Below are 25,096 nucleotides of genomic sequence, written 5' to 3' on the forward strand. Positions count from 1 at the left end.
CAAAACAACCTTTTAATTTCTAGTAAAAACACTTGTTTTTACACTAACAAAAGTTTAACCTACTCTAATACCACATGAAAGAAATTATGGGCAGAGAAGAGTGTCTCTCAACAATTCAGTCGCTCTTCAAAACAACCTTTTAATTTCTAGTAAAAACACTTGTTTTTACACTAACAAAAGTTTAACCTACTCTAATACCACATGAAAGAAATTATGGGTAGAGAAGAGTGTCTCTCAACAATTCAGTTGCTGAGATCAAATCGTAATTAGACATGAGCTTAAAACACACAAAAAGTGACTATACCACATGAAAGAAATTATGGGCAGAGAAGAGGAGTCTTTCTCTCAACAATTTAGTAGCTGAGATTCAGTAGCTGAGATCAAATCGCAATTAAACATGAGCTTAAAACACACAAAAAGTGACTATACAACGTGAAAGAAATTATAGGCAGAGGAGAGGATTCTTTCTCTCAATTTGTCTAGATCAAATCGCAATTAGACATGAGCTTAAAACACAGAAAAAGTGACTCACCATAGAACAAAGTAAAATAGAGTGGTTGCAGTAAAACTAGAGGTATATACTTTAGATTATATTTTAAAACACATGAAATACATTCGCATAATAGATGGAGGCTGCATCTCCTTCACCAAGTAAAACAAAATTCTTACGAGGTTAAAACACCCAAAAAATGACTCATGATAGCATAGAGTAAAACAAGTTAAAATTAGATGAAATTTTAAAACCATGTTGCAACAAACTATATTTTAGATTATATTTCAAAACAAATGAAAATACTTTATATTATATTTCAAAACACATGAAAATACATTCGCATAATAGAATGGAGGTTGCACCTCTAAAATAGAATTGTTACCCACCAAAATTTGCTCTACAATTTTCTCCTCTTCACCTCTCACACTTACACCCACCACTAAACTAAAGACTTTTACACATGTATATTCAAAACATTTCAACACATATATTTATGACAAAGTCAAAGTATGAAGACATGGTATGGGAATTTGTATAAAATAAATGATTTTCTGAACTTGTAGATGTTGTGGAGTGTAACTAATACTTGCAGAGTGAGTGTTTTCCCAACCCTTCATTAAATAAGCATTCCTTCTTAATTACTTGATGTGTGTTGTGGAATGGTGTGATGTGTACTCATTCTCAGAACTTCATGTAATTTGTCCTTCAAACTACAAACAAAAATCCAACCTGCAAACAAAATCTACTTGGCAAGTATGGTTGTTGTGAGTATTTTTAAAGGAATGGTTAGAATTAATTTTCCAACCATTAAGATATTGAAGGCATCTTTCTCTTCTATCCAGTTCTGCAGGATTAATTTTCCAACAATTAAGATATTGAAGGCATCTTTCTCTTCTATCCAGTTCTGCAGGATTAATTTTCCAACAATTAAGATATTGAAGACATCTTTCTATTCTATCCCGTTCTGCTGTCCAAGCGAGGATATTCTGCCACTCCTCGACAGACAGATACACTATGAGCTCATCTACAATGGATCAACCATATGTGTTGGATCCATCCTGCACCAGGTTGCCGGAATGTAAGAAAGGCACAGGGGCTGGTCTTGCGTAGGCTTTTTCCGTGCCACTGTACCACCTTTTTCCATATTTCCACTTTTATGAATTTTCTTTGGTCCCGACTGAAGACCCTGCTAGTTTTCTTTTTGTTCTAGGCTCTCTCCAATAGCCACACTATTTTATCATGTTATGGAAATTTTGAAATATGCTCTCTACCGTAACTGCCAAATTCAATTATTTTCTGAAATCTGCTCACTACAGTAACCTGCAAATTGAGCTATATGAATCTAATATGAGTACATATCATTTTGATTTTTGATTTATATGAATCTATCATCTGCCATTTGTATTTTTCTCTTCTAGTCGCTAGCTTAGGGCTTAGAATATATTTTTTGAAATATTCCTGGTTTCTACATGTTGGAATTTCTCTTTCAAAAGCTAACACAGCGTCGGCGTCACTGCTTTTACCTTTAGAAATGTTAAAGGCATGACGTTATCTCGGGACCCAAACCCTTCAGCGACTGCAAAAAACAAAATTATTTTGACAATGTAACAAGGGCGGAAGCCTTTCACTTCCCATTCAACATACACTTTTCTTGGCATTTTACCCTGGAAAATGTTGGGTATTTTTACATGGGAAAATACCAAAACCATACAAACAGACATCACAGAGCCAATGCTCTGTTTCATTTCTTCCAGGACCTTTGCACAGCGAAGCTATTAAAAACAAAATGACTCAGAACAGTCCATTACAACAGCATAAAACATTTTTATTGCTTAAAATAAAAACTGTTACAACTTTCATCCTCTACGCAGAGAGGGATTCACTGGAGAAACTCTGTCTCCTCATTTCTGGTCTTCCACTGCTGTGGGTATTACAACAACAATTTCTTGCTGCTCCTATGTTTTACAATGGCGAATAAAACAATTACATCCCTGTTTTTGTTTTATCGCACTGTTGTGCATTTACAAAAATCGCACTACTGTGCGCAGCCACCACATAACACCATTCCATAAAAAGAATTGTGCGCAGGCACAATACCCATCACCAAAAAAAATCGCGCACATCACTATACGCTACCGCAGCCACAATACACCATTACATAAAAAAACATAACACTTACCACACACGGGCTTACATAGCCATATATAAAAAAATCTAAAAATTAACATAAAGGACGTATGCCCCATAACCTTATTAAAGGCCTCACCTAAATCACGTAAAAGCATTAAAAACATGACTTTTCACCTACGGCGGTCAACCAAAGAAAACGACAAAAAAAAAAATTGATTTGACGCGGGCGGGGGTCGGCTGACGTCACTTCGGTGCCACGTGTCGCCACCCCATTCGTCGTGCCCGGTCATTAACTTCCGCGCAGCTTCGCGCCGATCCGAGCCTCCAAAACCGATCCGACGGAATTCGCACGCCAAGGTCCGGCAAACGAAATGACCTTTAGCGTCCGGGGAAAGCGGTTTTGGGCGTCGTACAAGAGACGCGTGGCGGCATTTGATTGTGTCGGGTCCCCCTTTATGGATACCACCTTCTGCGAATGGTGGTGCGGGGAGACCGGGCCGGTTTTTCCAAAAACAACCCTGCGCTGTTGAAATTACAAATTTAACACTCCCCTTTAATTTCAACTGCTGGGCATTAGGACATACCCAAACACTTCCTCACATAGAGGGATTCACCAACTGCTTCTGATGCAGTTCACAAACAAACAAAGTTGTCTTCCTCTTAATAGAGGGATTCACCTGAAACTGTGCTTAAGAGCACCTTCCTCATGACAGAGGGATTCACCATGTGACTGTGCTTAAGAGCACCTTCCTCTTGACAGAGGGATTCACCATTACAATGTGCTGAAGAGCACCTTCCTCATGACAGAGGGATTCACCATTACAATGTGCTGAAGAGCACCTTCCTCATGATAGAGGGATTCACCTGTTATAAAAACATCTTCCTCTTAACAGAGGGATTCACCAAATGACTGCTTCAAATGCAGCTCCAAAACAAAACATTCATTGCACTGTTGTGTATACTCCACACTGCTGTGTGTTCACTTGCACTGCTTGTGCACTTTTCAAAGACAAAATACTCTGTCTTTTCTGGAACAATTACACTGTCCCAACTTACAAATTTACACTGCTGTGTGTAAACATTTCTTACACTCACTGCTGTTGCATATGTTGCATTTCAATTCAATGAACAACAAATTCATTACATTTACCTTTACTGCTGTAAGGAAAATTTCTTTTGCATGTGCTGCTGTCCATTACATCTCATTTCTTCAACAAAACTTTAATGCTGCTGCATCTTTCTTGTTTGCATTGCTGTGTGCTTCTCCTTCTTCACGATGGGAAAACTTTTCTTCAAGCTGCTGCTGTCCATACACTTGCTGTTGTGTTGCTGCTGCAATTTGCACTGCTGTGTGCACATACACTTGGTACTTCATTCTCCACAAAAAGATTAACACGGGCTGCTGCCTTTTCTTATGCACCCTTGCTTCACACAATCTTCAGCTTCATTCATTTTATTTTCACAACGCACTGCTGTGCAATCCCTTTCAATTTTCTGCTCCCTCACACATTCTCATTCATTCCATGTGCATTAAAACTATGCGCTGCCCCTGTTTTTCTTTATGCATTTCTATGCATATTGCATTATAAAAAAAATTCAAACTGCTGTTTTATATTTTGTCTTCCCACTGCTGTGAGGGTTTCCAAGCTTTGCATTTTTTTCTTATCTCGCTGCTGCTCTTTACATTTCAGCGCTGCCATCTTTTCTTCTTTATGCATTTCTGTGCATATTGCATAAAAACAAAGCAAAAACATTGTTGATTTCATCACTGCTACATATTACCTTTCAGAGGGATTAACAAAGATTTCATTTGCAACTGCTGCGCTGCAATACATCCTCCATCAACAAATGACTGTTAATACAGTTCAGCAAACAAAAAATTACAAGCTCCCCTTTAATGTATGCTTGTCTTCTTTTGGCAGACTCTTCTCAAAATAAATTTAGATCCACTGGGGAGTTCAAGGGGTTTTCAGATTGTATTACCTTCCTTCTCCATACTTGTGTAACTTTCTTCTTTTTCATGGGTCTAGCTTGTGTATGAGCCCATCTTAAGTTACAGTCACGTGCCATATGCCCAAAGTTATGACACTTGAAACATTCAACATTTTTCATGAATAACATTTCATGATTTCTTCTAAAATTGTTTCTTGGAGATTTTCGGGGACCACAACATCTATCTTTATTAAATGCTCTACAGTCTCTTGCCATATGACCAAAGTTTGAACATGCATAACAATAACCATAAAATGAACTTTGGTACCTGGGAGACGGAGGTTTCATTGATGTACTTCTGAATTCTTGCTGCCTTGAGATCCTTTGATGATCACCATTGCCTCTCGCCTCTTTGACATCAGCTACATTTCTTCTTGGAGCTGGTTTTCTACTTGGTGGAGGATTTCTTCTATTGCAGCCTTCATTTTTCTCCTTGCCTTTGCTGGAACTAGGAGCATCACCATCTCTTTCTGGCTTCTTCACATCTCCTTTGCTTAAAGCATCCTCATCCTTGTTTGAGGGTTCAGCTACATACCCAAGTCCTGATTTATCAGATGGAGATCTGTGATAGCTGAGCATGTCATCCAAAGCTTGAGAGCTCTTCATGATCTTGTTCATCCCTTCAACCTTCTTCCTGAGGAGGACAATCTCTTCTTCTAACTTTTCACATTCATTATTTTTCTTTGCTAGTTGTTCCTCAGTTTCTTCCTTGCTACGAGTAGCTTCAGCTGCTACTATTTTGAAGGAGATAATATCTGTCTTCATTTTGGAGATTTCTTCATCTTTTGCTTGACTGCTCTTCATTTTCTTTTCAGCTCCTTGTGCCTGCTTCTTGGATTCTTGTAGTTCGGACTTAAGGGAGGAGACCTCTACCTTGTACTGTCCAATCTCTTCCATAAGTTTGTTCACTCTCTTGTGTCTTTGTTCAAGTTGACTTGTCAAGACATCTGCCTGCTTCTTTGCTCCATTCAGCTGATTTGTCATGGATATGACTTCTTCATGATGTTTCTTCTTGCATTGGTCAAGCTCCTTCTTAAGCTTGGCAAGCTCTTCATCCCTTTCTTTTACGTGAAGCTTGATGAGGTCAACCTTCTCATTCTCAGCTTCTATGATGGGTTCATAACTTTCTTCTTCACTTATGGTCATGGTCAGTGTTCCCTTTGCATGAAGGTCATGCAGTCTGTCCCATATATCATTTGCTGATGTGTATTTTCCTAGATTCCTCTTCACAGAATCAGGGAGTCCATTCAAGATAGTCTTTGCTGCTTGTGCATCATACTCCATGGATTCTTTATCCATCTTGCTATCATCAATCACTCACTCCCAGACTTCAATCCCTTCAAACATTAGGAAAGCCCTCATCTTTATTTCCCATACATCAAAGTTTCCATCAAACTTTGGAACTTCAAATAGAATGTATTCAAATAAATTGTCTTCTATTTTAATAGAGGAGGGAGACACATTTTTAACAGGCCTGGAGGCTTTCTTCTTTGACCTTGCCATTCTTATCTAGGCTTTAAATACTTGACTGTGTTTTCTTTTAAATCACTGACTGTTCCTTCAACAGTAACACAAAGGAAAGCTTTGAGAAATACCTTAACCCTTTTGGCTGTGGCTTCACACCACTGGAGAGCCTTCAGTGCTGCAACAAGAGTCCTTCCTTCAGCTTCTTTGAGCCTTCAAAGAGCCTGGACTAGCTCTGATACCACTGTTGGGTATTTTTACATGGGAAAATACCAAAACCATACAAACAGACATCACAGAGCCAATGCTTTGTTTCATTTCTTCCAGGACCTTTGCACAGCGAAGCTATTAAAAACAAAATGACTCAGAACAGTCCATTACAACAGCATAAAACATTTTTATTGCTTAAAATAAAAACTGTTACAACTTTCATCCTCTACGCAGAGAGGGATTCACTGGAGAAACTCTGTCTCCTCATTTCTGGTCTGCCACTGCTGTGGGTATTACAACAACAATTTCTTGCTGCTCCTATGTTTTACAATGGCGAATAAAACCATTACATCCCTGTTTTTGTTTTATCGCACTGCTGTGCATTTACAAAAATCGCACTACTGTGCGCAACCACCACATAACACCATTACATAAAAAGAATTGTGCACAGGCACAATACCCATCACCAAAAAAAATCGCGCACATCACTATACGCTGCCGCAGCCACAATACACCATTACATAAAAAAACATAACACTTACCACACACGAGCTTACATAGCCATATATAAAAAAATATAAAAATTAACATAAAGGACGTATGCCCCATAACCTTATTAAAGGCCTCACCTAAATCACGTAAAAGCATTAAAAACATGACTTTTCACCTACGGCGGTCAACCAAAGAAAACCACAAAAAAAAAATTTGATTTGACGCGGGCGGGGGTCGGCTGACGTCACTTCGGTGCCACGTGTCGCCACCCCATTCGTCGCGCCTGGTCATTAACTTCCGCGCAGCGTCGCGCCGATCCGAACCTCCAAAACCGATCCGACGGAATTCGCACGCCAAGGTCCGGCAAACGAAATGACCTTTAGCATCTGGGGAAAGCGGTTTTGGGCGTCGTACAAGAGACGCGTGGCGGCATTTGATTGTGTCGGGTCCCCCTTTACGGATACCGCCTTCTGCGAATGGTGGTGCGGGGAGACCGGGCCGGTTTTTCCAAAAACAGCCCTGCGCTGTTGAAATTACAAATTTAACAGAAAACAAATATTTGACTCCAAATTACAAAATCTTAAGTTAATTGTTGAAGTTGAGTGGAAGTTCCATCTAACAAAAATAAATAAATTATAGTGCATCATCACTTGGCAGGTATACCTTGTGCTTGCATACTTGTCTTCGATTTGATTCAAATTCCATGTATGGTTTTGATTTGCCACTCATTCCACTTTGACACAGTGGACGTCACTTGAGTTATGATACATGACTGACCATTCAAATTTGCTTGGGTAAACTATTAGTTCCCTCTTTCATGAAATCAAGATCACATGTGATATTATAGAAAAAAATGTGACATGTTAACAAATTTCCATTGATCTTCTAATAAATATTTTAAAGTGCTTGAAATGGGAACAAGAAATATCCGTCATCTGAATTATAAGTTAGAACTTAGTAAATTCAATGTTTTAAGGTTACTCTTGAATCTTTATAGGTTTGACAACGGCAACCTTCTATAGCTTTACTTTCTCATACATGAAAGCCTCTTTAAGCTCTCCTACTACCTCACTCATGCTGGGCCTCCAACATGGTGTATGCTCAACACATCTGAGCGCTAGTTTGGCAACCATAGTGATTGATTTCATGTCATATTTTCCGTCCATATCCTTGTCTATGATTTTCACCATTTTTCCAGGGGTTTCATTGATGGCCACATAGTCTTTCACCTGTGATGACGTGCAAATATAATTATTCGTACACACACTTAAAATGAAAGCGTATGTCGTAAATTTGTTGGGTATTTTTACATGGGGAAAATACCAAAAACCAAATAAACAAACACACAGAGGCAATGCTCTGTTTTTACTTTTCTCCAGGATCCTTTTGTGCACAGAAGACTTAAAAAAAATCACAGAGAGACAGAGTATTTCAACACCATAAAAGATTTCTGAGAAATTACTGGGTTAACTACTGTAAATCTCTTTTTACATTCACTGCAGTGAAAACAACTTACTGCTGTAATAAAAGTTTACATAAGTTTACTGCTGTAAACAAAATTCACACAGGCTTACAAAAATCGCTCCACCATTTTCTTTATCCACTACTTGTCCAAAACCACACATGGTTTTTCGGTTTTTACTGCATCTTCGTTTTACAATGCTCCACACAAAAACATTACAACATATTTGTGCACTGCTGTGCATACACCCTCTGATTCTTCACATTTTACACACTGCTGTGTGTTTTTCTTTTACTGCGCCATCATATTTTTACGCTGCTGTGAACACAAGTTCTTTACCTCCCGTGTGCCCCATAATAAAAAAAGTCAACACAAAAAAAACTAACTTATTACATACGATTTTTGGTTTTAATACATGCCGTATAAAAAGTATATAAAAAATATATGTTAAAATGTGCCCATAACCATATTTATGATATCCACCTAAAACTATGTAGCAGCATTAAATTTCAGGACTATTCTTCCACGGCGGTCAACCAAAAACTCTTTCACTCCACGCAACATTTAATTTGATGCAGGCCCGTGTGCAGGTTTAATCAATCAACGGCTAAAAGGAGTGGAGCAGATCGAACGACGGATAATGATATCGGAAGGCCAACAAGTGTTGAACGTTAACCTCCGAGAAAATGACGTTGCGTTATGTCAGGGGTCAACCACGCGTCAGCTCCATATTTTCTCGGAGCTCCTTGCCGGATTATTCCTTCTGCCTGAAATCAACCCGAGAGCTTTCCGGCGAGGTTTGCTTAACGTTTTTTGGCAGCTGCGTTGAAAGCGTACGGCAGCGTTGAAATTAGATTTCAACACTCCCCTTTAATTTCAACAGCTGGGCATTCAGTCATACCCAGACACTTTCTCAAGAATTCAAAGCTCTTCTGATCAAGTGGCTTTGTCAAGATGTCTGCAACCTGTTCTTGAGTCCTGCAATGTTCTAGGACAATTTCTCCATTGTTCACCAATTCTCTGATGTAGTGAAACCTGGTATCAATGTGTTTCGTTCTCTTATGAAACACTGAATTCTTTGACAATGCAATAGCTGAGCTATTGTCACAAAAGATCACTGTCACTTTTGCCTGCTCTTGGCCTAAGCTTCTCAACATTCTTCTCATCCACACTGCTTGACATGCTGCTGCTGTAGCTGCCACATATTCAGCCTCTGCTGTAGACAATGCTACAATGGACTGCTTCTTAGAAGCCCATGAAATGGCTCCTGAACCCATATTAAAAACATAACCGGAAGTGCTCTTCCGATCATCTACACTTCCAGCCCAATCACTGTCAGTGTATCCAACCAAATCTGAATGTTCTGAGGCATGATATAAAATTCCAAACATTTTGGTACCTTTGACATACCTCAAAATTCTCTTTGCTGCCTGCCAATGTGCCTCCTTCGGCCTCTCCATGAACCTGGAAATTAAACTAACAGCATACATTAAATCAGGCCTAGTTGCTGTTAAATACATAAGGCTGCCCACAATACTTTTATACAAGCTAGGATCAAAATCCTTGCTGCTGTCCTCTCTGCTGAGTTTTAATCCCATCACTGTGGGAGTGATTGCTGCCTTGCATTCTTCCATCTTAAATCTGCTCAAAATTTGATTTACATATCTTGCTTGAGATATAAAAATTCCTTTTTCATTTTGATCTACTTCTATGCCTAAGAAGTATCTCAAGAAACCCATGTCAGTCATTTCAAATTCAATCTTCATGACTGATTTAAAATTCTCAATAAGATGATCATCATTACCTGTGAAAATAACATCATCTACATACAAGACAACAATTAAAATTTTACCATCCTTTTCTTTGATGTAGACTGTGGGTTCTCCTTCACACTTGTCGAATTCATTATCTAATAGATATGAATCTATCCTGCTGTACCATGCTCTTGGCGCTTGCTTCAGCCCATAAAGAGCTTTCTTCAATTTGCACACTTTGTGCTCTTCTCCTTTCTTCTCATATCCGAGAGGCTGTTCCACATAAACCTCTTCCATTAACACTCCATTTAGGAATGCTGATTTCACATCCATTTGGTAGACTTTCCATTTATTTTGAGCTGCTATGGACAGCACTGCTCTCACGGTTTCCATTCTTGCAACCGGTGCGAAAGTCTCCTCATAATCTCTCCCATACTGCTGCTTGTAGCCTTTGGCAACCAGCCTTGCCTTGTGCCTTTCAATCTTGCCTTCAGCATTGCTCTTGGTCTTGTAGACCCATTTCACACCAATAACTTCTTTGCCTTTTGGTAACTCAACCAAATCCCATGTTTTGTTTCTCTCTATGGCATTCATCTCCTCATCCATAGCTTCTATCCATTTCCTATCTTTGATTGCATCCTCGAAATGAATAGGATCATCAACATGACAATACAAGGCAAATAAGGAATTCATTCATTCATCATAAATTTCACTTAGATTTCTAAACTTCTTACCTCGTTCACTTGGTGTGCAAGTGCTTGAAGATGCACTTGAATTTCCTCCTTGTGGTGTGCTTGGAGAAGCACTCTCATTGATCCTCAATGGTGTCCCTTGCTGTCCTTGTGTTGGTGCTGCTGTTTGGGGATTCATTTCAGCCACCTCCTCATCATCTTCATCATGAGACAAACAGTTTTTAATGTTCACTGTTTTCTCTATGCTTCCATCCCAAGCTTCCTCTTCAATGAATTGAACATCCCTGCTTACAAAGAACTTCTTGGTAGATGGGATGTACAGCCTGTAGGCTTTGGATTCCTCACTGTATCCAATGAAAAGACATTTCTCCCCTTTGCTGTCCAACTTCCTCCTTAGCTGATCCGGAATGTGTGCATAGGCCACACACCCAAAAACTCTCATGTGGGTGACTCCTTGCTTTCTCCCACTCCATGCCTCTTCTGGCACCTTGTTCATCACTGCTTTTGTAGGACACCTGTTCAAAATGTACACTGCACAATGTACAGCTTCAGCCCAATACTCATTTGGCAAATGTTTTGCCTTCAACATGCTCCTTGCCATATCCATGATGGTCCTGTTTTTCCTTTCAGCAACTCCATTTTGCTGCGGAGTGTACCTTGCTGTAAACTGTTTATGAATTCCATTTTCTCTACAAAATCTTAGGAATTCCTTGGAGATATACTCACCTCCTCTATCAGTTCTCAATACTTTTATGTGCAGCCCGCTTTGGTTCTCCACAAGTGTTTTGAAGTTTTGGAATTTCTCAAAGACTTCACTTTTGTTCTTGAGGAAATATATCCAAGTCTTTCTTGTAAAATCATCAATGAATGTCAAGAAATATAGGCTGCCAGCTAATGATGGAGCTTGCATTGGTCCACACAAATCTGAGTGGATAATCTCTAAGGGTGTCTTTGCCCTTATGCTCTTCCCTGATGGAAAACTTTCTCTATGTTGTTTTCCCAAAATGCAGCCTTCACATAGGCTGTCCGGTTTCTCTATCAATGGTAATCCTCTTACCATTCCTTTTCTGCTCAATAAGTTTAGACCTCCAAAATTTAGATGCCCGAATCTCAAGTGCCATAACCAGTTCTCATCCTTTGGCACGCTTTGGAAGGCCTCTTGGGTGACTGCTGCAATTTCACCTTTGTTTTTCATGTCTGCCCTGATCCGGAGAGGGAACATCCTGTTCCTTGTCATCTTCACTTCAGCAATGCATCTTTTGCTGGGTGGTATGTCCATGATGGTGCACACATCATTTTTAAAGAAAACATTGTAGCCCTTATGGACAAGCTGTCCAATACTCAAGAGATTACATCTCATTCCGGGGACATAGTATACATCTGCTATGGTTTTCCTTTCTCCTTGTTTTGTAAATATTTTTACCTCCCCTTTTCCCATAACAGACACTTTACTATCAGTTCCTAGTGTGACCTCTGATTTCAAATTCTGATTTAAGGCTGAAAAGAGGGCTATATTCCCTGTCATATGGTTGCTGCAACCTGAGTCTAAAAACCATATGTCCTCACTATGTGTTTCAGCCATGTTACAGGCTAACAGAACATTATTTTGACTGCTGTTTTCTCTTGTAACATTTGCATTTTGTCTATTACTCATATCATGTTGTTTCTTTCTACAATCACTTGCATAATGTCCATACTTTTTGCAATAATAGCATTGAACATTAGATTTATCATACCTTTGTCCTTGAGCATGAAACTGTTCTCTTTGTTGGCTGCTGCCTTGGCCTTGGTTCTGATTTGGATTGCTGCCTCTTCCTTGTGCATTTGATGGGCTGTTCCTTCCACCTCTGTTCTGACTTCTGCCTCTTCCTCTTTTGTTTCCTCTGCCTTGACCTCTTCCTCTTCCAAAGGACATCTGGGTCTTGAAGGCTTGCTCAAGAGATGAGTTTTCATTCCTACTCAACCTCTGCTCATGTGTTATCAGTGATGCATGTAGCTCATCAACTGAATAGTTTGAGAGATCCTTTGTCTCTTCAATGGTGGTGACTATGGCATCAAACCTTGAGGGTAAGACCCTCAATATTTTCTCCACAATCCTTCTGTCTTCAATGGTTTCTCCATGAGTTCTCATTTGTGTGATTACTCCAATCACATGAGTGAAGAATGATTCAATGTTGTCTGACTCCTTCATGCACAGATTCTCAAAGTCCTTTCTCAGCAATTGTAGTTTTGCTGTCTTCACTCTCTCCATGCCTTGATAGGCTGTCTTAAGGGTTTGCCATGCTTCATTGGCTGTCTTAGCTGCTGCTAACCTTGGAAACACACTCTGGTCTACTGCTAGATACAACAACATACGGGCTTTCGAATCCTTCTTCCTATTGCTCTTCAGCTGATCTCTCTCTCCCTGAGTTAGTGCATTGAACTCAGTTTCATCTGCTGGTTCTTCAAAACCTTCCTCAACTATTTCCCATAAATCTTGAGAGGCAAACAGGGCTGTCATGGTTATTGCCCAGTAGTCATAGTTTTTCCCATTAAACTGTGGGAGCTGGGTGTTAAACAAACCCATACCAGTGCTTGTGCTGGCCATTCCTTGTATTCTGATCTATGCCTCTAAATCCTTGACTGTGTGTTTAAAACAAATCACTGCTTCTTCAGCAACACAAAAAAAACTTTTTGGAATACCTGAATCTTTTGTTGACTGTCTTCTGTCTGCCTGAGAAGTTTTGCTGCAGCAACAACCTTCTCCCTTCAGCTTCTTCGTCTCCTTCAAAGAGCCTAAGCCTGCTCTGATACCACTGTTGGGTATTTTTACATGGGGAAAATACCAAAAACCAAATAAACAAACACACAGAGGCAATGCTCTGTTTTTACTTTTCTCCAGGATCCTTTTGTGCACAGAAGACTTAAAAAAAATCACAGAGAGACAGAGTATTTCAACACCATAAAAGATTTCTGAGAAATTACTGGGTTAACTGCTGTAAATCTCTTTTTACATTCACTGCAGTGAAAACAACTTACTGCTGTAATAAAAGTTTACATAAGTTTACTGCTGTAAACAAAATTCACACAGGCTTACAAAAATCGCTCCATCATTTTCTTTATCCACTACTTGTCCAAAACCACACATGGTTTTTCGGTTTTTACTGCATCTTCGTTTTACAATGCTCCACACAAAAACATTACAACATATTTGTGCACTGCTGTGCATACACCCTCTGATTCTTCACATTTTACACACTGCTGTGTGTTTTTCTTTTACTGCACCCTCATATTTTTACGCTACTGTGAACACTAGTTCTTTACCTCCCGTGTGCCCCATAATAAAAAAAGTCAACACAAAAAAAACTTACTTATTACATACGATTTTTGGTTTTAATACATGCCGTATAAAAAGTATATAAAAAATATATGTTAAAATGTGCCCATAACCATATTTATGATATCCACCTAAAACTATGTAGCATCATTAAATTTCAGGACTATTCTTCCACGGCGGTCAACCAAAAACTCTTTCACTCCACGCAACATTTAATTTGATGCAGGCTCGTGTGCAGGTTTAATCAATCAACGGCTAAAAGGAGTGGAGCAGATCGAACGGCGGATAATGATATTGGAAGGCCAACAAGTGTTGAACGTTAACCTCCGAGAAAATGACGTTGCGTTACGTCAGGGGTCAACCACGCGTCAGCTCCATATTTTCTCGGAGCTCCTTGCCGGATTATTCCTTCTGCCTGAAATCAACCCGAGAGCTTTCCGGCGAGGTTTGCTTAACGTTTTCTGGCAGCTGCGTTGAAAGCGTACGGCAGCGTTGAAATTAGATTTCAACAAAATTTGGACGATTAATTACAAATAAATTCCTTACCCATCTCAAGAGATCAATTTCTTCCTCAGGTAGAGTGTGATCGAGGGGTTTTCTCCCACATATAATTTCTAATAAAACCGCACCAAAACCATATACATCGCTCTTTCGAGTGAACTGTCCAGTACTTATATACCTGTAAGAATATCCAACGATAAAAGTGAAATTGCCGTGGCTCTTAATAATTAATCGAATTCCTGGGGCATCAAAAATAATATTTCGCAGAGAAATGCAAGGTATATGTGTCATTTACACTGGATCCGCGTATCCCAAAGTTCCTTTCACTGTATCCTCGATAGAAGCGTTCCGATCCATTGTCATCATCGACAAACCGAAATTCACTAATTTTCCATTCAAATCGCTGTCGAGGAGAATGTTTGAAGTTTTCACATCCCTGTGAATTATCATTGGAATACAACATTCGTGCAGGTATTGCAGTGCTTCAATCAGAAACAGACGAGGAATATGGTTAATCACGATTTCTCTTATTTAGTTGTATTCAAATACATCAAATTAAACAGCGCTTACACTACAAAATTGTAGTGTGAAAAAAAGTATTTATATAAATTACCCTCAGCCACATCGATTGCTATTTTGAGCCTGCTTTTCCAATTTAGTTTGGAAAGTCCTGCCTTCTCTCCTGAAAGACAAATTTATAATTAAATCTATACTGCTTTTGTTGCAATATCAAATCAACCAAACAATATTCCTGGGAGACATACTTACCATAAAGATGGTCCGTTAAAGTCCCAGACATGTACTCGTGGATAAGCATAGGCTGTTGGGATTTAGCAAAACAGTAACCCAGTAGAGACCAAGTTCTTATGATGGACTCTAGAAAGCAGATCGACCTGTTAACAAAGTGAATCTGTATACATCAATTTTACCATGCTCACATATATTTTTAGAAGCGAAATAATTCGAAATTGGAATTACCTCAGTGAAGAGCTCCTTAAATCTTTCTACTGAATTGCATGAAAGCATTTCTACTGCTATCTCTTTTCCGTCCGGTAGTCTACCAAAGAACACCTTTCCAGAGTCACCACACCCCAGTATCCGACTAAAGTTTTGTCTGGGGTAAAAACCATCGATTCGTCTGTAATCATATAAAATTCGCAAAGTATGAAAGCACCGTCTATATGGGGAAATCCCACTATATTTCATATTAGAATGTTCTTAAAATATAAGTTCTTGACCTTCATTATATAGTTTTTCCCAGTTTTATTTTTTTCTTCTTCTCATGTTTTTCCCCACATGGAACATTGAACATCTGAATTTAGATTCTCACCTTTATTGAGAGGCAGCTTTTCGCTGAATTTTTCCCCGGCACGCTGCTTTGCCCTGAATTTCTTCCAATATACGGTAATACCCGCTATCATCACTAAAGTCCTGAAAAGCTACTTAAGTTAAACCCTTAACAACCGGTGGATTCTTTAATTCTTAACCCTCTCAGGTTTTGCTCACGACCTTCTATCTACAGTCTTATAGTTTCGTTACCAATTTGTTGGAAAGATAGGGAAAAACATAAAAATTGATACAAACAAATAATATGACCTTGATCAACCAAAACTCGATTCTAACAATGAATCTGGTGAGGAACTTGATTCTAACAATGAATCTGGTTAGGAGTATTTATTCTTAACTGACTCTCCTAAATTAAGCCAGCTTTAACATGCTGGAGTAATTACAATTTCTAACCATTTTGGAAATGACACCATTTTGGTTTCTTGAATACAATCCCCGCGCTTATACATACATATAAGGATTTCCAGAGTATCTGCAACACACCAAATGAGGAATTCTCGCTGTAATCGTGAACCTCCTGCAGTAAGATTTTATAAACTTTCAACCGTTTAGGTATTACTGTTGTATCGGGCATTCCGTGGTTTGCTGGTAACAAAAATTTTAAATAAAAAGCATAACTTGAACATTTGATAATGGAAATTTGTTGTGAATACAAATAAATGTTATATTACTCAATTTAATGAAAGCTTGTCGAAATATAAACCTGCGATAATAGTAAAGAGATTGCAATATGATATTTAGTGATTAAAATTCCCTTCAGAGAATATAAATAGGTATAAACATGGAACTCTTTAGGGTTTCTGAGATCAATACCCAGTCTGGAAAATTAGCACTCAAGTTGTTGTTTTGAAGATGTATGCACAACAAGCGAACCGATCCGCAGCAGTTTTCTTTGAAAATGTCTATCAAGACAGAATTCATCTAAAGAAGAAACACCCGGAGAGAGCTTATTTCCAGAAGAAACGCTTACAATTTGTCCAACAGGCTTAAACTGGAAAAATCTGAAGGGAGAAATCTGGCAAAGGTCCGATCTGACCGACTAATTGCCAGTAATCGATGCAAGCTAGTGAGACTACAATCAGGTCTCACTAATCGCTGAAGCAAATCGACTAATTTTATGTCTTCTAGAAAAACTACATTCATTATATGATTGCACCTCACATGCTTAAGTATTCCTTATAATTGTTATTCATAATTATTGATCCTATTTATAAATTTGGAATATCTTTTATAATTTATAATTATATTTATAAATTAGAATATCTACTTTTATATATATATATAAATAATAATTTCAAAATAATATAGCTTATTATTATATTTAATATTTATAATATTGAGGAACAATTATCAATCATATCTACAAATTTGAAATGCACAACATATTTATATTAATTAGAATTCAAATAATTGCATAAAAAAATTATATCTTTTATATTATTGCACTTCACATTTATAGTGGTTATTCACCATTACTATTTATAATTATTTATTATATTTATAATTTTGAAATATTTATTATATATACGAATTACAGATGGGTAATTAATTAATTGGAGAGGTTTATTTTACAGCCTAGTATGGTGTGTAACTTTATCTACCCAAATTAAACTAAACTGCAAAAACACTAACTATACAACCTTATTAAATTTATAATTTATTTTCTCAATTAACAAAAACAAATCATTTTGAAAAAATTAAAAATTAAAAAATCAATAATCAAATCCCCACGATTAATTAACAAAAACAAATCTTTGAAAAAATTAAAAATTAAAAAATCAATAATCAAATCACCGACGATTTATTCCTTTGTACCAACTAACATTCAAGCGATGAAATATAATATTACGGATCATTAAAAAAAATCCAACAAATATGGGGCCATCGTTCCTTGTTCTTTTCCCGTCGTGCCAACTAACATTCAACCGATGAAATATAATATTACGGATCATTAAAAAAATCCCACAAATATGGGGCCATCGTTCCTTGTTCTTCCTGTAAACCAGAAGTTTGTCTCGGACTTTATGATTTCGATGAAGAAACCGTTCACTTTGATGTGACTTGAGCATTTGCCTCTGAAATCGATCACTGCATGCTGGTCGTCAGCTCGCTTTTATCCTGAAATATGGATTAGGATAAAATATGGATTAATATAGTGTTGTTAAATCATTTTAATTGAATTATTTTGTTGGTGATTTGTAAGGGATAGATTTTAAGCATTTCACTTTTATTAAATGTCATTAAGAGATTTAGTAGACTTATTACATGTCACCAAGGAGGTATGGGCACTATAACATAGTGAAGCATGACTCGTGTTAAACCCGTAAGTACTCGCGGGTTTTGGTGGGTTCTATGCCGAGCTGGGTCACTCGCATAGAACCCGCATTTAAGATCCAAACTTTGCGGGTATCTTATACAACTCGTCTACTCATATAAGACCCGCGGGTATTCTATAGGACCTGTATAGAACCCGAGCCTCAAAAGGCACAAAATGTTCAATTCTTTTATTTTTTTTTATTTTTTTATTTTTTCTTTTTTGGAAATGAGGTGATCTATCTTTTGCATTCCAATTAGACTTATACCATCTAGCTCTTTCAATTATTTACTTCCTTGAGGTAAACATCCCGCCACTACCAATGGCTTCTTTGCAACTCTACCCTTCTGAATCAAGGCCTCCATGGCTTATTGACTGAGTGACTTTACTGTGCATTTGTTCTAAAAGCATATAGTTATTCACCTTGTGTGTACCATCCATGTCCATAGTCCTTGAAACCCTCATGAATTCTAACCAAAGATTTTCGATTTCTTTTTATTATAATTCTTTTAATATTTGTATAGTAATGCACTTGTAATTCTTTGCACCACCACCTTCTTGGAAAGGAAATTACCTCTTTGGAAGAAAGTTACATGCTTGCTAAATGTGAGTTATGCTCCAAAATAAAGTGAGGGATCAGGAATGATCCTATGACTCAAAATAGTTTCAGAGGTGGGTGTACACTCTTTTCTATTACGGTGCAATTTTGGCCATACCCGTCACACAATTGAATGACCTTTAAGCTTGCATTATTGGGGTCACACATCCTATTTGCTAGCATGCTTTTACACATGAGTTTGACTTAGATTTAGAGTAGAGTTTTCTTTTACTGTGCTCTTTGCTGGTAGATGCATTCCTGCATTCCTTTTATAGTTATTGATGCATGTTAACTTATTTTGGTCAATTTTGGACGTTAATCAAATTTCAATTTTTGTACATCTTGCATACATTTTTCTGAGATTCCCTCCTAAATTTTGTAGAAAAGTGTCAATCTAACCTTCCTCCTTTGAACTAGGTTTAATGTCCCCTATCTAGTATCAACATCTTCTCTCTAAACTTCATCACTGCTTTATCTTTCACCTACTTAGTGAAGTTTGGCAGTTTATGAACTTTATTCATTTCCTATTGTGGTGGTTTTGGTGGTAGCCCCTCATCTTATTTTTGCTTCTACAAGCCCCCTTGTATGTACTTATTTTGAAGAATGTAATCTCTAGTCCCTTCAACCTAGTTTCATCTTTAGTGGTGAAGAATGTATTCTCTAGTCCCTTTGACCTAGTTTCATCACTGTGAATGTAATATCTAGTCCCTTTTGTGCTTAAAATTTACCATATTTTAACGTTTTTTTGTGTTTTGACGAGTCTTATAAGGGTCATTCCTAAGTCTTATACGAGTTGATGAGTCAATTCCATGATGAGTCTTCCAACATTGCTACAACACATAGGGGATTTTACGACAATATTTGAGACAATTTTTGGGTAAATTGTCTTAACTTGAGACAAAAATAAAAACTTCTATATTGTCTTAAATGTTGTCTTTAAGTGAGCATCTTAAATTATTGTCTTTATAGAGACAATAAAGAATTATATTCAAAGACAATATAATATCACTTTTGCTTCTTTGGAGACAATATAAAAAAATGAATCCACAAAAATATCACACCATTGAAATAAATCAATATAAAAAAGTTTAATTAAAAATAAACTACAATATCATTGATTAATTCATGTTAAGCCACAGTGGAATTGAACCACCAACCTCCTTCTTATAAGGCAAGTGTTCTGCCATTGAACTAACACCCTTTAAAGAATTATGTGATGATATAGGCATTGATTTAAAAAAATGCTTGATACATAATGACATAATATTTATAAAATCTATAATCGCACAACCCCTATTTTTAACTTAATAAAAAATAATTCAATAGAGTTAGATCAACATCACACCCATGTGGCATGACCTACACAACAATAATTACAATCAAATTAATCTAGTAATACAAAAAAACAGTAACTAGAATTAGCACAAGCTGTTAAAATCTTGCCACAACTATTGAGTGGTTTATATTTAGTGTGTTTCCACTATTGATCTCTTTCTCTAGTTCCTCTTTGTCCACACCATTGGTTAAAATATTATATTGAAAAAAGATAAGAAAGGAAATTTTCTGCAACTTGGTAAAGCAAGGAAAATCTTTAAAATGATTATCTTTGAAATCTGGTTAACAAAAGAAATCAACAATGACACGTCTACACAATCTAGATTGCATATTTCATATTAAAAAGATTCACCTCTGTTATCACTCAGGTTGTCCTTAAGCTCCGGAAAAGGATACGGCCGAGGTAACCACAGACCAACTTTGGACTGCAGGTTCTAGCCAACCTGCAATCAAAGAGGGCTCTCTCTTTTAGATTTAGCTTTGTTGAAAAGGATTTTAGGCTAGGTTTTGAGTTCAGAGGGTTTTTGTTTTGTTTTTGGTGGGAAAATTGATGTTTTCTGACAGAGAGGCAAGGCATAGGCTGGGAGTTTCAAACCATTGGGCGTGGAGTCGAGAAGGAGAACTGCTGGTGCACTTCTTCGGTCACAAGAGAGGGAAAATGGAGCAAGATAGCTGCGCATGAAACAGTATTTCAGGTTTAAATAATGGAAAGAATTCTAAGTAATGAGAGGCAGTTAAGAATCTCTTAATCAGCTTAACAGATGGGGGTAACAGAGCTCTACCTAGGGGCAGTAAAGAATCCCTAGATAATTGGCAAGCACAGGTGAATCGGGGTAAATGTGAGCCCGGGGGAATTCACATTCATAACCAATTCATTGAGAGGAAAACATAAAGAAACAACAGAAATTGAACATAGAGTGTACTTAAACAAATTCTAAGCTATTCTTTCTTTCTGCTATCTAGATAGTGGTAAACAATAAACAGAGGTAAGATGCACTTATTTCTTTAGACTGCAGCACAAGAATTCCATCTTCATATCTCCAAAAACATTCATTTACAACAGACAGTTTTCTCTCCAAGCTTTCAGCAATCTTTGATTATAGAAAAACCTAGGTATACAAGGCGAGTCTCCAGTGAAAATTCTCAATTTTCCAACGCTTGTAACAATGTAGAGGGCGCTATATATAGGGAAAAAATCTCTACAACTTCTTTTATTACAACTTGATCTAAACAGGTCTGAAAGAAAGGTGATTACTTGACCTAATCCTATCCAGAAATAAATGCAAAAAATATCTCGGGCTACGCTCAGGGCTGCCTTATCAAAAACTGAGTAAATGATGTAGTCCTTGGCGGCTTGGTGCAGTGTTTTCTGCAATAAATGTGTATGGGTTTCTGCTTCTTTGCTGTCGGTCTGCATTTAAAGCTTTAACTGTGATTTGAGGGCAAGGATGGGCTTACGCCTCTTGATTTGACTTTCTGGGGGGCTCATCAATGTTCAGGTGCTTCGAGCCCCTAAAAAATCTTGACTGATACTCTTTGGCTCTTCTTCTTCCTCTGATACTCTTTGACAATAAACTGGGCCGTTGTTTTCCTTTGTTGTGGGTCTAATCACATTTGATGGCCGCTCCTCGGCCTCTGTTTCCTTCAAAATTGTTTTCTGCTCCTTTCTGAGTGCTTCGCGAAGAAAAATGGTTCATTCGGCGCCTTTCGGGCTTGCTGAGGGCTGCCTGATGAAAAGATTCCCTAAAGATTCCCCATTTCGGCCTAAAAAATCTAGCGATGAGCGATTTGCGCTAGGCGCAAATCACTCATCAAAAATTGCCTCAGAAACTGATTTCGGGGCTCCGAAGTGCGATTTTTGCTCCTTCACGCCAAGAAAGTGATGATGACGTCAGCATGACATCAGCGATGGGACCTCGTACGGCGGGTGACGTTAGCGATGACGTGGCGGGATGACGTCATCACGTACGGATGGTGACGTGACAAGTACGGCGGCTCTGATGATGTGGTAGGACACGTGGCAGGTGACTCGGCGGTACAGTGGCAGGAGGCCACGCAGGCGGATGACGTGTCATGTTGACTGGGCAAGGAGGTGACGCAGGCGGGTGACATCACAAGGGAAATGGCAGTAAGTGGTTTTGGGCGCACCGCCTTAGCGCCTGGGTGGTTTTGGAGGGAGGGGCTCTGCCACACCCGAGAGCTTGACGCGTGGCGGGAGTACGGCGGTAATACCGCCCATCTCCCGGACGCTAAGCTTCGGGTGGTTCGGGGATGGGAGGGCTCGTCAGCCGTAGATCTGTGGGGTGGACGATCCAACGGCTGGTGACGATGGTGAGGCGGCGGGGGTATATGGGCAGGGAATATCCAAGGAATATTCTAATTTTAATATTTGCGCGCGGGGGTTTAGACTTAGGGAAAGGGGTTTTATGGGTTTAAAATGAGCGTGGTTAATGTATTTACAGTTGGGGCTTAGGGATAAGGGGTAAAACATGGTTTTTTGCGCGCGGGTTTAACAATTTATGCCCGAAACTTAGGATAAGGGGGCAAAAAGTGGGTTTTTGAGGGTTTTAGGGCTAGGGAAGAGGCTGTTAGCATGACCAGGTGTCATCTAACTCCTGTTATGACTCGGATGGGCTAAAAACAGCCCCAGGTGGACCATTTTTTCCCGGACTTATAAAAAATATGGCTATATTGCCAGGGAGGGGATATTTACATAGGGGGATTTTTATATACAAAGTTTTAGTAGGGGAAGGGGGGAAACTAATAGGGAGTTATATACTAGAGTTAGTAGTTAATATGGAGATGATAAGCAGGCGCCAAGGTCAGGGACCTTGGGCTAATTTTGGGGAAAAGAATTTGAAAAGAAATAAAATCCTTGAGTGAAGCAGATCTTCACCAAGGCAATCTGATGCGGAGGATGATGGAACTGAGAGGAATCAAGCAGATCTTGACCTCTTTGGGGAAATTAATAAGTGACTTAGGGAATTAGAAGAAGGGGGAGTTAGTGATGTCCACCTTTGAGCTCCTATGAATGAAAACAGCCTGCATTGTGATCCGGAAAAATATACACTTAGTAACACAAAAATGATCATAAGTCATCTTTCTGCAACCTCTCAGCTACCTACCCAGCCTACTCACCTAACATTTTTTCTTCTTTTTTTTTTTGGTTTGGGTGCACTTAGACTTACAGACCCAGATTTACAATTTTTCTTTTTAATGTTTCCTATCTAGCTCTACACTTATTTCTGCCAGGGCCCAGATTAAACAGTTGGGTCCCTTTGATTCTCTACCTATCTACAAATCTGCCAAGATTAAACTGTTTGGACAGACACATTTCTCTATATTCTAAAATAGGAAATTGAAACCTAGGAAGGCCAAGATTAGACTGTTTGGACCTTCCTTAAATGAAAACTCTTCAAAACTGGAACAACTCATCAAAATTGGAATCAGCAGTGGCATTTGGACTAGCACACTTCATGGCTTTCTTCTTTGGCTTCTTCTGGAAATATGGAACACCGCAGCTTGCAAAGTATGACATATTTGGCATGTAAAAATGTCAATCATGAAAGATGAAACCGTGTTGCAACAGGAGGCTAACAACCTCAAACTCGAAATACCATTTTTAAGGGACATCCCTAGATGAAGCATTAGCATGTCAATTTATAGGAAATTTGGAGAAGGTTCTAGCCATTTTAAATCATGTTCTATTGTTCATCTGCTTATATATAAATGAGGCAAATGTCCAAAGAGAAGAGAAGAAAATCTTAGGATTTTATCGCATGCTTAAAGAAACTCGAAATACCATTTTTAAGGGACATCCCTAGATGAAGCATTAGCATGTCAATTTATAGGAAATTTGGAGAAGGTTCTAGCCATTTCAAATCATGTTCTATTGTTCATCTGCTTATATATAAATGAGGCAAATGTCCAAAGAGAAGAGAAGAAAATCTTAGGATTTTATCGCATGCTTAAAGAAACTCTTATATCAGCCCAAAAAAACCCAAAACAGAAGAAGGATCAATGGGGAAAAAAGGGGAACCCAATGAGGAGTGGACAGGTGGGTTGTTGGCACGAAAATGACAAGAAGGAAGAGACCTTGGGGTTCAAGATCAAGGGGCCAACAAGGCTCTATTGTAGTCTAGCAATACATCGACATTTTCACCTTACTCGGACGGCAAGGAGTCTCAGCCGAGGCATGCCACAACTGAATTTAGATGGAGCAGGAGGGGTATCGAGGAAATGTAAATAACATACAAAAATAGCTCATCGCACTCAATTCATTGTACTATCTAAGGTTGTCATTTTGCTCACGCCATCGCAGTAAACTACCTAGTTATTGATCATTCATTTAAAATTTTAAATAGCCCATCAAGAACACAATAATACAATAAGGAACCCAAAATGCATCTTTTGTTAACTGGAATATAAGAGAGTACATGATAGAATATAAAAGGCTCGAGGCCCGTTCATCAAATATTGAAAGAGTACTTTTCATAGAACACAACTCACAAGAATGGACATAAGCAGAGTCAAAGGCAGTCCTAGCTCTTCCATAACCAATTCCACTCTCAGGATCCTATCCTTGCTCACCCACTTCATCACAAACTTCCTCGTGATCTCTTTTGCTTTTTATCCTTTGTTCTACATTCCCACTGCCAGTTTCATTAGGTTGAAGCTGCCCTCGCTTGCCTTCTATTTCCCTTGCTCAGCTACTTCTGTACTCTTCCGCCACATTGTCACAACTTCTCGTTCACTCCCAGTTCCTGTCCCTTTCCTTTGGTTGTCAACTCCGCAACCCAAACTGTTGTCCCCGCCCCATGTTCTTGAACTTCTTCCCACCAAAATCCAAAATGAAGGCCCTAACAAGCGCTGACTACTGTTCTTTGACTCATCCCCAAGTTAATCTATCTTCAGTGTTGTCAGCTCTATTGTTGCTCCTGGTGGGGTCTGTCATTATTGTTTGTTGTTGTGTTGGTTCCTCTTCTTGTAGCACTAT

At 38.5% G+C, this 25,096-nt stretch overlaps 1 protein-coding gene and 1 long non-coding RNA gene across 4 annotated transcripts; both read right to left on the reverse strand.

Annotated features, from left to right (window-relative positions):
• Positions 1–7,637: 7,637 nt before the first annotated feature.
• On the reverse strand, positions 7,638–15,620 carry LOC149211156 (putative LRR receptor-like serine/threonine-protein kinase At5g48740). Of its 2 annotated transcripts, none has more exons than XM_089396943.1 (6): positions 15,485–15,620; positions 15,275–15,399; positions 15,120–15,188; positions 14,802–14,988; positions 14,552–14,684; positions 7,638–8,010 (listed from the first exon to the last, which is right to left on the reverse strand). In XM_089396943.1, the coding sequence occupies exons 2-6, from the start codon at positions 15,321–15,323 to the stop codon at positions 7,798–7,800; spliced, it is 651 nt and encodes a 216-aa protein (XP_089253069.1). In that variant the 5' UTR covers positions 15,324–15,399; positions 15,485–15,620; the 3' UTR covers positions 7,638–7,797. The 2 variants fall into 2 exon arrangements, with proteins under 2 accessions (XP_089253069.1, XP_089253070.1); XM_089396944.1 differs by having other exon boundaries at positions 15,120–15,178; positions 15,274–15,399.
• An 8-nt stretch (positions 15,621–15,628) lies between these two features.
• On the reverse strand, positions 15,629–17,018 carry LOC149211157 (uncharacterized). 2 transcript variants are annotated; one of them, XR_016252988.1, is made up of 3 exons: positions 16,667–17,018; positions 16,305–16,370; positions 15,629–15,937 (listed from the first exon to the last, which is right to left on the reverse strand). It is a non-coding gene; the product is annotated as an uncharacterized LOC149211157 (long non-coding RNA). The 2 variants fall into 2 exon arrangements; XR_016252989.1 differs by having other exon boundaries at positions 16,247–16,370; positions 16,667–16,804.
• Positions 17,019–25,096: the final 8,078 nt, after the last annotated feature.

This window comes from Pinus tabuliformis, chromosome 1_2, assembly GCF_031772625.1.
Source record: "Pinus tabuliformis cultivar Carrire ecotype Pingquan chromosome 1_2, CPIR1, whole genome shotgun sequence".
In the NCBI taxonomy this organism is placed as follows: domain Eukaryota; kingdom Viridiplantae; phylum Streptophyta; class Pinopsida; order Pinales; family Pinaceae; genus Pinus; species Pinus tabuliformis.

Coding starts and splice junctions, on each gene's coding strand:
- LOC149211156 (XM_089396943.1), bottom strand. CDS start 15,323: ATGCTTATCCACGAGTACATGTCTGGGACTTTAACGGACCATCTTTAT. Junction 15,189..15,274: donor TTTAACGGACCATCTTTATG/GTAAGTATGTCT, acceptor TTTGTCTTTCAG/GAGAGAAGGCAGGACTTTCC. Junction 8,011..14,551: donor AAATTGATCTCTTGAGATGG/GTAAGGAATTTA, acceptor ACGTCATCACAG/GTGAAAGACTATGTGGCCAT.